General features: G+C 33.7%; 1 protein-coding gene across 12 annotated transcripts in view; it reads left to right on the top strand.

Moving 5' to 3' along the window:
• Nucleotides 1–14,731, top strand: part of ATP2B2 (ATPase plasma membrane Ca2+ transporting 2) — a 212,289-nt gene that overhangs the window by 131,334 nt on the left and 66,224 nt on the right. For 5 of the 12 annotated variants that reach the window (XM_065749599.1, XM_065749597.1, XM_065749607.1 and 2 more), the window contains exons 6-11: nt 457–582; nt 2,255–2,287; nt 3,766–3,861; nt 9,845–9,886; nt 11,543–11,707; nt 13,916–14,130. In XM_065749599.1, the coding sequence (XP_065605671.1) occupies nt 457–582; nt 2,255–2,287; nt 3,766–3,861; nt 9,845–9,886; nt 11,543–11,707; nt 13,916–14,130 (677 nt within the window). The remainder of the gene's footprint in view (nt 1–456; nt 583–2,254; nt 2,288–3,765; nt 3,862–9,844; nt 9,887–11,542; nt 11,708–13,915; nt 14,131–14,731) is intronic. The other 7 variants (XM_065749604.1, XM_065749601.1, XM_065749608.1 and 4 more) reach the window with 3 other exon arrangements.

Here is a 14,731-nt window from a genome sequence, read left to right as displayed (position 1 = left end):
AGAATTCTTCTCTGTATAAATATGGTTTCAGGCTTTTTATTTTTATTTTTTTTATTTTTTTGCTTTAATTATTATTAACCTATTAGTAATTGGTTTTAAGTACATATCATAACAGTACATTGTCCTTAATTGTAAAATTTTTTTAAAATACCCAGTGTTATAACATCTTTTCCCAAGATGTTAGATCAAAATACTCATGACTCTTTCTAAGAAGCTTTAGTTTGTTTATGTTTCCACAACTCACAGCAGAAGTTTTCTGAGAGGCTCCTTACATTTGCTTGAATAAAAACTGTAAATTAGCACTTTCAATTCAATTCAATATGTGTTGTTTCTCAAAAGCAGTACACAATGTATTTAATGGTTGTTCTTTATAATTTTCATATTATATATATGCATGTGTGTGTGTATGTTAATATATGTGTATATATAAAAAATGCTTATATTCCATATTCTCAGGTACTCACGTCATGGAAGGCTCTGGACGAATGCTTGTAACTGCTGTGGGTGTGAATTCTCAGACAGGCATCATCTTTACTCTGTTAGGTGCTGGAGGAGAAGAAGAAGAAAAGAAAGACAAAAAAGGTAAACTTCTCAACATGAACACTGCACATGCTCTCGAGCTCTCGAGAAGTCCTTTTTTTCTTTTTGTTGCCAGAAATCTCAATTCTTGTCAGAATAAAATAAATCAAACAAAAAAGTCTCACCAACAAACAAAAAAGATTTCAAAAACTTTTTTGTACCCATTTTTGTCATTGCATGTCACATGGAAAAACAGCAAAAGCTGTTAACCAATAATATGCATTGGATAACAAGGTGTTTTTCCAGTGTGAAATTGCAGACTCTCAGTATATAATTAAATGTAAGGGAATACATGGGCATATTCTCATTGTCATATATTTCTACATAGATAGTAATCACCTAAATTTGCAATGGTTTTGCTCTTTTGCATTTGCTTTTATGTACTATTCCTTTTAAGAACTCAGAGAAGGAAATTTGAGCTTCAGAAATAAAATGAAGATGTGGCTTTTTACTAACTTGTAACTGTAGGCAATTTCCAAAGATCAGACTAAGAATAGTATAAGAGAATGAAGTAAACAGCAGTAAAAGTTAACAGAGTTTAACTTTGATTTCATGTATCAGTAGACAAAGGAGTTTCTTCAGACTTTTGATCTTACTATAGTTAGAAGTTACAAGTGATTGCTAATTTATAGGTTGAACACTAAACAGAAATGTGATTCAATGTGTTCTTTCCAGTCCATGCAGTCTTTTCCTAAATTGTTTCTTTCTACTTTATTTCTACTTTAATTTTTTAACCATTTTTATTCTAAGAATATTTTTCTTTCAGATGTGCTTGAGGGCCCATTAGTATGATTTTCTTTTAAACATTCCCTCACTTTTTAATGCTTTTCAAAGTCAATAAAATACTTTCAGCCATTAGTTAATGTTTTATTTCTACCTATCAGGCAGAGCTATTCCACCTTTACTATTTCTTTTCCACCCTTTTGATTTGTAGCCGAAGATAGGAAGACCAATGCAAAACTGTTTTCATGGCCTAAGATTTCTGTTCTGCACAGGTGCAGTGAGCAGTTTTACTTTACTCCTTGTTTCTCTGCAGAAATCCCATTTTATGTGTTGAAACACAGAAACGCACAATCCCTGGTAGGAACGATAAGTTTGCAGAACTTTGGAAAGACCAAGGCTTCCCAAAGTAAAACATTTTTGTGTCAGACTAGCTTCTAGTCTAAGCTTGCTGTCACTGAAGCAAGCCTCCCAGATAAAGATTGTCCAAGAGCTGGCAGCATGTGTTTTGGCAGTGTGTAAGGATATTGGTGATGGGAAGGAGCAACTTCTGTATCTGCTTGAACATAAACAGCTCTCTGCCCTAAGGTCCTTTGTTTAGCTATCCATTATTTGGCTCAGGACACTGATGATTCTCTAGTAGTTTCACTGTGGATAGCCTAGTGAAAGAGACGTGTAAGATCTTTTCATGTAGACACCTAATCCAATTGCATACAACTGCAATGCCAAGAACGCTCCTCCTCATTTTGTAGTGTTACTTGTACATTTGTGCTAGTGTGAAAGTGTCTATGCAAAGGTGGTTGCTGATTGAGGCCCAAACGTGGATCCTTCGCTCTCATATATAAACCTTCAATTCTCTGAAATCCTACCAGTCATAACTGTTTGCTTCAGTCTTATGTGGGTTTTTATTTATGTTTTTATTGTTCATTAACATTTTGTAAAAATCATCATACAGGTGTGAAACGGGAGGATGAACATCAGCTTCCAGGTAGAGTAAGCATTCTACCACATCAGATGAAAGGATGAGGCTTTTAGCCAGCAAGCTTTGGTGAAAATCAGAGTTGAGCTAATGATCAAAATAACTGTCTTTTAATCAGTCCAGTTAAATTAAAGAACAATTTCAAATCAACAGGATTGCTCATGGCAAACATTAATGTGTGCACACATTGTTGATGTTGCAAATCTTAATGTTAAGCTTGAATACGCAGTTAATCTCCATGTGTAAATTACAGTTTATTAAATGCTGAAATGCGTAATTTGCTATTAGCAGTTCGTGCTGTGCTGGTTAGTATGAGTATCCAAATGGAATGAAAAATAAGTATGAGTAACCAAAACAGTGTTGTTATCATCAGAATAATCATTTTCAATTGAAATTTTCATGAATTGCTTACACAGGGTGTGCTTTTAAATCCTGTATGCTGTTTATTTTCTTCTCTCAATTTACCATTTCTAAATAAAAGGAAATGATTTTTCTTGAACAATAAACCAGTACAGCATGGAACAGTCGTTATAGGCTAAGAGCTGAGGAAGTACAAGAGTCTTGGCCTGGACTCATTGTAGGACTTGTGTATGACTAGTGATCAACTGACCAACAGAAACAAAGTAAAACTTACTTTATTATGGACAGAGATTCATCTTCTGTACTCTAAAAGTCCACAATAAAATAATAAAAAGTTACCAGTTTCCCATCCACCTGTTGCTTGAGCAGTTTCTCTAATATGCAGGTAATGGCTGAAAACAAAATGAGGACTTCATATTCCATTACTTCCTTCATTTTACCTCAAAACTGGCAACTATAGAATGTGTATTATTTGAATTTAAACACCACATTATTCTCCACAAAGCTATAATTTCCAAGACCCCATACTTTTTCTACATTTCTGCACACGGTATGGAAAACTTAGTGTTTCTACTCAAATCAGTGCATATTTTTACTGATGATGACATGACATGGATTGTGCCAGCCCATGTAAAACTAGGCTGTGCCAGCAGTAATGTATTGAAGCACGCAATGTTACATCAAATACAACCTGTCACGTTGCATATACTGTGTAGTATGCTGCACATTTTTAAAATCCTGATGCATCCCATAAGTTCATTTACTCAAGAGAAATATTTCAGCCTTTTTTAATAGTTGCATATCTTTTTAAATTAAGTAAAAAATGTCAAATCAAGGACCATACATAATGCTATGTATAGTCAGTTCTCACCAATACTCAGCTTTGTTAAATGTCTTTCTTGTTTATTTAATGGTTATTGTTCTTTTATATATGATTTTTTTTTTGCTTTTTTTATATTGATGTTTTGCTTTTGGCAAGTAAGTTGATTAATTTGAAACACTGATTTTGGCAAAAACAAAGCCACAGTATTTCATTAATGCTTTTGCTTTTGTCATGTGCATTTGTTATTATTATTTATTGTTTTTTGTTGTTGTTTTTTGTTTGTTTTTTATCCATTATTATTCAGTAGATTCTTCCCATCCCTCCTCCCACCCTCCTTCAGCTACAGATGGTGCAGCAGGTGCAAATGCCACTGATAATGCAAATGCCAGCTTAGTCAATGGTACGTCAAGATCACCTAGCTTGTTTTATTTGATGGATCTCTCTCCCAACTATATAAGATTTCCTTTTTCCTCTGTGAACTACACAGATGTTTTATGTGTATGTCATTACCCTCTGAGTGCTCCTGTTCCATAAACTCTACAATAGCTTATAAGAGATGCCACAAAGATGCTATGAATGAATTATTTCATTCACATGGAATTAATAAGGCATGGAGGTGGAACAAATAGAAACTGTGAACTCTTTGCTATTGATTAGAATTGCAATTAAAAGCTTCAATTAACTAAGATTATTTTCAAAACTTTTGAGTTGCCTGTCCATAAAGTTTCATTGTAAAACTATGCATTGATCTGCACAGGCCTGAAGAAGAATGCCATGATGAAGGGATTGTATCATCTTTTTCTTCTGCTGTGGCACTCTCATAAGTATTCATAAAGCCTTCACATAGTTTTGAGAAATAATGCTGGGGTCAGGAATCTGACTCAATTTTAACTTTCAGTGATTTTATTAAAAAGCTGCTGCTGTCAGCATCTTTTTTGAGAAGAGGCTGACTGAAATGGGAAGCATGTGGGTATTTGTAAATGCTCTCATGAGCATCTATGAGCTAGTTTGCACTGATTAAGTATATAAATATGTAGTTAATTCTTTCTGTCTCTTTCTACAGCTTCTTGATCCCATTTGTAGCATGCAGGTATTTCAGACTTTTCTAATAGTCTAATTCCAGTATTAAATGGAATTGGGTCAGTGTTAGTCTAGAATACTAGTCTTAGAACAGATGTATTTTTCTGTTCATTGAGTACATTTAATCTTTGCTTGCTATAGAGCCCTTTCCCTCTGATAGAGCACCAACTACACTGATGAGTCATTGTTTTTTTCGTCATGTTGATAACAGAAATTTTTCCTTTACAGGTCAGTAGTTATTTGTGTAAGGCTAGTTTCTAACATAGCAAGTACTAAACAGTTACTTAGATAAACTAGTGGGATAACTTGACAAAATCAGAAAAGATATTAAACCTACAAGTCCCATCCCTCTCTTATCCCCAGATGGTCCTAGTTCCAACACCACAGTTTCAGGTTTCTCAGAAAACCAGGAAATTAGTTAGGACTCTTTCGTATTCCTTTATTTAAAATTCTTACACGCTTTTGTGTGCATAAAACAAAAACACCCACAAAACCAAGTCTTACCGTATTGCTTTCTTCTGTCCCACTGGAGACTGCAGAATTAAATTTAGTCTCAGGCCTGCAGTGGCTGAACACTATGTTAAGCATTTGCCTAACTGCTTTGCTGGATGGAAACCACTGTTCAGTAAGCTGAAGAAATGAGTCTTAATTTATTCTGACCCAGTCTCTCTGTTAGTACAGTTTTACTGCATGACAAATATCTAGTATTTTTTTGTCTTAGTGTCCGAACTGAGTATTGAAATTGAGTGCCAAAGGATATTAAATCAGTGTGTTGAATCAAGTATCTATGGGACTTTCTATCTCCTCTTCCATTGGAAACAATAGTAACTACCCCTGTTTATCTTAGGGCTATAGTTAGGAAAAGATACGTACTCAGTTCTTTTCAGTGGAAAGTGTTGAAGTCAGTAATTGAACAGTGTATGTTTCTGCTTTTAACTTCTCCAAGGTAAGGTAGTTGGATTAATTCTGCAGATCTTTGATCAGCATGGAGAGAAGAAACTTTCTATAAATCAACTTTTCTGACAGTATGTTCAGAGGAGAGCTGAGACTGCAAGCATGGTTGGATCTGAATTCTTTGAAATTCCCCAGGAAATTGCCCAAGTCTGGTTTCTGTTTATATTATATATTTTTCTAACCAGCAGTGTTAATGAGTTAGAAAATACTTATGTTGGTAGCTCTGAAAGAAATGCCTCCTATTTATTTCTATGAAACTACAAAAGATAGAAAGAGCACAATATGGAGCAAATTCCCAGCTATAAAACATAGTGACTGCCATTAGCTCTGCATTTTCACCAGTGATTGCCAGCAGTCTTCATGTCATGCTCATAAAAATCCGCACCAGCCAAAATGACACACTCTTGCTGTTGCCACTGCTGCCCATCACCTTACAGTGCTCATGTCTGCAGTTTGGTCTCCATAAATGTTCACTGAGTATGAGAGAATGTCAATGGATATATAGTTTTTCCACATGGAGGAATTCAGTTCCACTCCTTTGCTTCATAAGCACTTCTGTGTCAGATGCCATTCTGTCAGACTGCCCCTCTGCTGCCGTCTGTTGTATGGCAACAAAATGTAGTGGAATATAGGCAGGAAGGTTCAACCTCTACTGCCATCCTACCAACATCTGCCACTGACATTGTGGGCCAACATATTAAAATAGGAGGCATAACTTTCAGAGCATCTATCATAGTTGTGTTTTTGCAGTGTGGAGAGAAGAAACAAAGGAAAGAATTAAATTCTAAGAGAAGGAGATACATTTCTGTAACCAGTCTAGACGAAACAAAACTTTTCAATAATGCCTATAGTTTTCCCTGAGGTATAACTGGGAATGAGCAGTTGTACCTAATGGCTTATACCCCTGTGCAGGTCATCCTCCAAGGCGTATTATATACCTGAATAAGTACACAACACAAGAACTGCTATTACTTGTTAGCTGAGAATCAACATATCACAATTTAAAATAAGTTGATTTATATCTTACTTGTGAATATACAGTTGACCCAGAAAAAATGCTTTTTATGTGCAGTCCCTGAGCTTACAGTGATAAAGTCGTATAGGCTTTTGACACATACTGTTGTTGGCTTCCTGCTGTGTAGAAGGAACTGCTGCACATTCTGTAGAGTTCTAGCAGTTGAAATAAAAATGTATAATTGTTAGTTTGGTCTTATTAGTTTTTATATGTATATATATGTATTTCCAGCAAATATTCTCAGTTCTTAAAAGGATACAAATTTACAGAATGGATATAATTCATGAAAATTCCCGAGTTTATATTTGTATTGTGCTTAGAAGTAGTATATATATATATGTGTGTGTTTTTTTTTAAATATGGGCAGCAACAACCTCTGTTTGTTTAGAGCTTGGTTATCACAAATATGATTTGATTAGAGAAAGTGGTGTTTATTACAGGCCAGCATTATTCCTAGATCCCTCTGCATGAAAGAATTAAGCTCCCACTTGATACAGTGAAATCAGGTTTATTCTTTTATAGTTAATCTCAGTTACAGTAATGCATTGGGTCATCATACTTCATGAAAGAATTCCTAATTTTTTACTTCAAGTCTGTTTGACGTCACTTTCCCCCCTATATATAGATTTGCAATGTACATCTGTTCTTCCTAGTTGTATAATATAACTGAGTTGGCATTAAGAGAGCTGTAACTCATTTCTGTTGCACAATGAGACATTTTGGAAAATCAAAGGTATTTTTTCACTCACCACAGTACATGAGAATAAAACTAGATTAGCTTCTCTCTGTGTTTTATAGCAGTTCCTCCAGTGAACATGCAACTTCTAATACCAGCAGTAGGAGTTCATTATTTAGTTTCACTGATTCTTCCTTTGTTAATAGCTGTAGTAGTTAAAGGGGAGTTTTTCTTGCTTACTTTTTTTAGAGTAAGAACTCTGGCAGTAGTAATGTCATGGGTATGTTCCAAGTGAAGAGATGAAAATTTTCATGAGGTAAAAGCAACATGCAAAACATTCTGTATTTAAATTCAAAAGCTTCAAAGCACCAACAGAATACAAATATAAGAGGCTCTGTAGTCTTTTCTGAACTTTGATTTTTCATCTTTGCATGGAAAATAGAGTAATTGCCCCAGATTTCAAGGCACACTGTCACCTTTATTTACATATTTCCCCAAAAAGGGGAGGAAATTGCAAAACTATGTTAAAAACATATGGTTTTGAGGATTTTTATATTAAAAATCATATTAAAATCATAATATTTATGTATAATTTTCTTTTTCTAAATCTTGCACCCAATTCAGGTAATATTTCTAGTCCTAGCACAAGCAGAAAGGAGAAAAGATTTCTCAATAGCAATGATTCTGTCACATTAATTTCTTACTTCCTTCTTAAGACTTGTCAGTTGCAGTCTTAGGATTCAAGAAGTTAGAGGGAATGTGAGGAACCAAATAATTTACTTCCCTTTACTGTATTATTTTCTTTACCATAATTATCTATTTGTTTTTCTATCTAAGTAATTTGAATATAACTAGTTCTAATAACTCACTTTATTCTCCCTAGCAGTCCCTGAAATATTAACCAAAGTGCAGTAGCTGCTCTTAAATAGGAGTTCGCTGATGGTCCATTTTTTTGTCCTTGTATTTTTAGGTAGCCAGGATAGAGGAATCATTAGTGTAACACATTATGACTGTTATTTCACCTCTATTAAACAGCAAATATAGACAACAGCAAAATATCATGATGCACATTGGAAACTGTATTTTTTTAGTTAAAGAATCTGTAATCAGAGTGCTTTAGTTGTACTCAGAGAAGTGAATGATAAAGCAGAGCATCAGGCAGGGAAAAAGCAGTCAGGGAGATTTCGAATTCAACCACGCACTTGTGGGTGTTTTTCGTTTCATTGGGTTTTTTTTCTGGGTTTTTTTTTTTCTTTTTGTACTGCAATAAGTAGATGAAGTGACAAATTTTGATCATATTTCACAATGAGAACAAATTTGATTTTGCTCATAGTCATAGGTTCATGTCTTATGACAAGATGTAGGTCTTTGGAAGAAGGGTATCACGTGTTTTTTAAAATCATATTTCATCCAAGGTGAGAACAAGGATAAAAATAGACATGCTAAACAGCATACTTTTATAATCCTTATGAATACTGAGGTCATTATATTTAGCAAAACATCCTTTCCTTTACTGTAATTCTAAACTTTGGAATTTCTCAGTGGTTGCAGCATCATGCCAATAAGTATGAGGTAAAATGTCATAGACATTTTCAGTCTTTTTAGAAAGTTCTGCTCTTTTTAAGACAGTTGAGTCTTCAGTGACATTCCAAGAGTTTTAACAAGCTTTTATGATACATTTCTTACTAGAATGTGTCAAAATCCTGTTAAGATATTTTGACTATTACTTTTTCTTAATACTATTTTTTATTGAGCATTATAACTAACTGCAAAGTGATGATGTCATCCATTCAGGACACTTGAAGTTTATTACACGAGATTAATTTTTATATCACTGTGAAAGTTTCACAAGGTATCCCAACAGTAAATTTTATATACTCTTTAATTTGTTTACCAATTATTATTAAAAGCAGAGTTTCCTGTGTTCTAACTGGTATTGTGCCATTTTTAATTTAAAGCTAGTTTCAAAATGGTTTCAATAAGGTAAAACTAAATGTAGCTAAATTATTACACTGGAAGTAAGAAATAATTTTACATATTTCTTTAGAATAAATGACAATACTGGATGATCATATTTACACAAGTAACTTGCTAAATAATATAGCAAAAATAAGAAAGATTTTATTTTACAGTTTTATGCTTAGGTTTATTAACACATAATTTTATGTTATCTTAATTTACTGAAATAATTGATTTTAATTTTGGTGGACGTTAAGAAGGTCATGCTGTATAGTGGTGTTTGCCAGTTTTTTAGTTCTGCTTTTATTAAGTTGTAGATGTCTGAAATTTCAGTTCAGAAGTATTATTAAACTTTCCACTGGATTTCTTTTTATCATTTTCTATGAAAATTTCCACTGCTTTCCACTGGATTCTTTTTATTAGCTTCATCCTCACTACTTACACAATTTGCTCCAAAAGTTAATGATAATTAGTATTTTATGTTATACCATTAAACTTGACTTGCAGTTGCTTAATGTATCCACCTTATGTTGTCCATGCTTCTAAGTAAACATGTAACAAAGGCTACTGATCATAAAATAGTATCTGTAACACTGTCATTACTTTTGTCTGCCCTTTTTATTTAAATTCCCATTTTCATGTTGTCTTGGGTGAAGATTGTTTACCGTCTGTTGTCTGTTGAAATTTTTCATCATATAGGCAAAATGCAGGATGGGAATATGGAGAACAGCCAGAACAAAGGTAATCTTCTTTCCTATTAAGCAGGTTGTGGATTTTATGTTTAGCATGTAGTTAGATTCTGTTGAAAAATAAAATGAAATTCTGTGTTTTTTGCATACGTGTACAAATGGCCCTATCAAAGACATTGTAATTTATAGAATTTTGTTGTATCAGATTCTTAGGAAAGAAAGATATCATTATATAAGGTACTTTCATGTCACAAAGCTCATTTGAATTCATTTTTGTGTGCAAATTATGTATGGTATGTATCATTAGTGAGTTTCCAAGCTTCTCTTTGATATGTCTTGTTGAGTTTGTTGTTTAATGGTGTTGTGTAAACATTTTTATTTATACAGAGAAGATAAAATAACAAATAGAAGTGTAATGCCTTGGGTTATGTTGCAGTATAGAAGTTTGCTATAAGGATAAGAAAGATTAAGAATGTTAGGTGTTTCTTATTTGCTATACAATCTCAGGAAGACATGGAAGTAAAGATTTTGCTTCCTCTGAAGCAAAACTAAACTTTCATTTTTATTAGATAAGAGACACCAGATACCATGACTTCTTTAGGTTATGCCAAATAACCTTCTTGGAAAATTCTAAACTTTGCAAAGGTAATGGATCAGAAACAGAACAGGTAAACTCCGTTGTTAGTTGTACAGAAATATTTAACAGCCATACTAAATATGTATGGGTTAAGGTTAAGACAAGTTACATTTCCAAATCAAATAAGCATAATTTTCTACAAATTGTTCATGAATGTCAAACCTGAGCAGATCAGTTTCATCTCATTCTGTTTAATTTACTTTTCTCTCTTTTTCTATACCAAAGAGACATATACATATAAACAAATTGTAGAGCATCATTGCTTTTAAAAAGCATCTGTTTCTCTTTGGTACTAAATTGAAGTTTCCTTGTATTAGCATTAGCATTCTTTCAAGAAAGGATGCTTTAGCCTTTAAAGTTATGGTCTTGTTTTTTACAGAAGAATGATGATGGTATTGCTGTCTGACTTGAAGGTCAGATCAGGCAATCTGATGACGAATGCTAAGGAAACTTTTTTTTTGAAGTTTAGTATTATTCTAGAATAGTGATTCACAAATTATGGTCCACTGGTCACTGAGATGGAATTGAGCAGCAGGTGCATGGATCATCCCTGCATCCACATTGCCTTTAAAATGCTTTAATTAAAAGTAAGATTATAAGTCTGTATTGTAGTCTACGGGATAGACCAAAATTTAGAGAATTTATAGTCAGTCAATATGACAAAATATTGGAGATCTGCTGTTCTAGGAAATCCTGCAGTGCTGATGTACTGTTACTTGACAAGTGTTCTGGAACACTTTAAGCGATATATGTGTATAATACAGATTATTGTTGGTGGTAAACAAGGAAACCAACCCAGAATTAGTGATTTTCATTGTACTTGATAGTGCATTACATACATATTCCCCTTTGTGAAGGGCATGTGGTACACTTGTATATTTGTGTCTCTCTGGAACTTCTTTGGGTCCTCACTTGGGCATCTGTCTGCTGTGGGAGCACACGATAATTCTGTGCTAAGTTATATTCATCAGCTCCAACAATGATTGTTGCTAGTTTAATTCAGTAATTGTCAACACTGAGAAAAAGAATGGAATACAGTTTTGAAGTAACAGCTTTGTTCTGCATTATTAGCCAAGCAGCAGGATGGAGCTGCTGCCATGGAGATGCAGCCCCTGAAGAGTGCTGAGGGGGGAGAAGGAGATGACAAAGACAAGAAGAAATCCAACATGCACAAGAAAGAAAAATCTGTCCTTCAGGGAAAACTGACCAAGCTGGCAGTCCAGATAGGCAAAGCAGGTATGATGAGATAATTGACTGAATAGCAGTATATCATTACTAAGCACTAAGGGCTTTGAACAAATTATTCTTGAAAGAGTAGTGCTTTATTAGTGCAACATTTAGAAATGGGCTGGCATAGTACAGTTCTGAGGATAGTAGGTGGTACTGAAGATCTTTTATCTTCTAAAGTTCAAATTTAACAATCGAGAACCGAAAGCTTTGGGCAACTTGGATTGTAATGAGTATATGAATCAAAATGAAATGTAGCTTAGTTGATATTCCCAAATGCAATAATTACGTTATTTTAATTTCCTCTTCTCTTATAACTTCTAAGTACAGAGCTATAGAATGTCTAATATAATCTCAAAATGTCACTCTCACAATATTTCCCACTTATGAATTCTGCAATTATTCTGTTTATTATTTCTTGACATCCATGTTTAAACCTTCTATCCAAATGTAATGCATCTGTTGACTGTTGTCCCCAGTACCATCTGCTCTATGCTGTTAAAAAGTGGCACTTCTCCACCATTGCAGGGAGAAAGTTAAGGTCTTTCAAAACATTGTAATGTTTGGTAACTGTTTTTTTCTAGTGACATTGAAGAGATCTCGATCTCCATCCAGATACATGGCCGTGGTCCTACAGCACATTCCTAGCTTAATTCTCTTGAACCACCTTTATCCTTCTTCACCAGTCTGATTTTTATCCCTACTATTCCTTCTAATTCCTTTTTAGTTTATTACACTTCTTTGATTGCAGAATAAAAAAAAAAGCCACTTCTGTCTTTTTGCCTGAACAGAATATGCCTCAGAATCTACATTTAAATCTCTTAAGTATTCAATTTCATGCTTTGCCCACTTTCATATTCCTCAAGCTTCTCTTGTTTTGTTGTTGGCTGTACAACAGTATACATTGATATAAAACCTCATGATTTCTTGAGATTGTTAAATTCTTAGATTACATATTTTTCTTCATTAAGTACTGCTACGTATCTTCTGTAATTTTCAAGCAATTGTACTTATCTTTCTAACAATTATGTGGCAAGTAATATGAATTAAGTTAATAAATTATGATCTCATTTGTCTTATTTTTCCTTCTACACTGGGCAATCTATGGGAATGTCTTAAGTTGTTATAAGGATTTGCCTATATAATGTGTTAGTAGATTTTTCTTTATCCTCAGATATTAAGTGGTGGTTTCCCTGAGTCATCAATATGTACCTGTCAACCTTAAAATCCTTTAATTTACCTTATTGATTGATTGATAACTTCAATCGCAACATGAAATTTCACAGTATCTTCCTTTCATTTCATGATCTCATTAGGGAGAAATTAATTTACTGTGAAAAACAGGCTTACATTCTTCATCAGAGCACGTCAAAAAGTAATAATAGCAAGGCAAAGTTGGTTTTTATTTCTCACGTTAATCCAGGAACAAAACTGTGCATGAGAAATGCTTTCATACCATAGTCTGTATGAGAGCATATTTAGTTCCCAGCCAGGATCTTCTGTGACTTCTGCGAAATATTTATTAGTTTCTCTTGTGGAATACTGTCAGTGTTGTATGCCTTTGAACCTCTCTTTACAAAAATATGCACTATTTGCATATATTCCTTCGAAAATGAAAACCTTGGAAGAACTAGTATTAATCAAATTTTCAAGGAGACCACTTAAATAACTGTTCAATGGACAATTCTGCAATATTAGCTCATTGTATCCAACTGGACACCCCTGACTGAAACATTTGAGATAACAGCAAATCACAGGAAGAGACTTCTTTTCTTAAGCCTCTTAAGATAAATGTATTTAAAAAGAGAGATGATGAACTGATGTTTGAATATGTATAGAATAGTGATGTACTAAACTTGAAAAAGTTAGCTTAAGCAACAGCATAACTGTGAACTGACTGGTAAGATTTAAAGGCAGCAGTGAGACAGTGCTCAGAAATTACTGTAGCAGCATTTAGCTGCTCTGTAGAATGCAGTACTTCCCTCTTCACTAGAGTGTATGGCTCTTGTAAACTTACTGTAATAATGTTTTCTGCTGTAAATGTACTACAGTAATATTTTACTCTACATTATAAAATGTATCATTATTTGTAATGGTGGTAATGTAAACTCCTATGAAGAGTGAGAAAATAATTTGTATAAAATAAATATAAATTTCTCACTGCATATATTTTTAACTATGTCTTACTTTGTAGTAATTGCTCATTTCTGTTTACAGGTTTGGTGATGTCTGCCATCACTGTAATCATTTTGGTACTATATTTTGCCATTGACACTTTTGTGGTGAAAAAGAAACAGTGGTTACCCGAGTGCACTCCTGTCTATGTTCAGTATTTTGTTAAATTCTTCATTATTGGTGTTACTGTACTTGTGGTTGCTGTCCCTGAGGGTCTTCCACTTGCTGTCACTATTTCTTTGGCTTATTCTGTAAAGGTAAGAAACATTCAAATAATTACAGGAGAAAAATACTTTTCTGTCTAGTTTACTAGTGGGTTATTTGTCAGCTTTTATTAGGTTTGATTGAAGTTGGCCTATAAATTAATGTCATTAAAATGATACTGAGAGTAAATTTTCTTTACTACTTTGAAAGTACCTCTGATAAAAATGTATTTGTACGCTAACTCAAGTTGCTAAAACTACACAGTGCAGAAATTTCAAACAGAAATCCTTGCTTAGTTTACAAAGTTACCAGGTATTTATTGAACAGGGTTTACTTTGAAAACAGTGTTGTCTTTTAATATGCAGTTGTCTTCAAACTTGCTTTTGCAATAGTAAAAAGTTTTGAAAAGGATTTGAAGTTGTTCAGGATTCTATTTTTAAAGGAAGTAGAATTCTTAACTGTAATTACTGTTGTTTTTAGCAAAAGTAAATTCCTCTATCAGGAAATTAAAGAAGATTAAAATTTGTGAATTACTCTATTCTCTTTGTAAGAGTTTTCTCAGATTGCTAAAGTAATTTATTCACATGGGCTTTATATAAACCCTATAGCAATCCCAGATGAAAGTTCTGTAGTCTGTGTCCATTTAGCAGATAA

This window comes from Cyrtonyx montezumae, unplaced genomic scaffold (assembly GCF_038088225.1).
Source record: "Cyrtonyx montezumae isolate F1298 unplaced genomic scaffold, pur_monq_1.0 scaffold_6, whole genome shotgun sequence".
In the NCBI taxonomy this organism is placed as follows: domain Eukaryota; kingdom Metazoa; phylum Chordata; class Aves; order Galliformes; family Odontophoridae; genus Cyrtonyx; species Cyrtonyx montezumae.
Note: the sequence above shows the minus strand (reverse complement) of the source record. Positions and strands in the feature narration are given on the sequence as shown.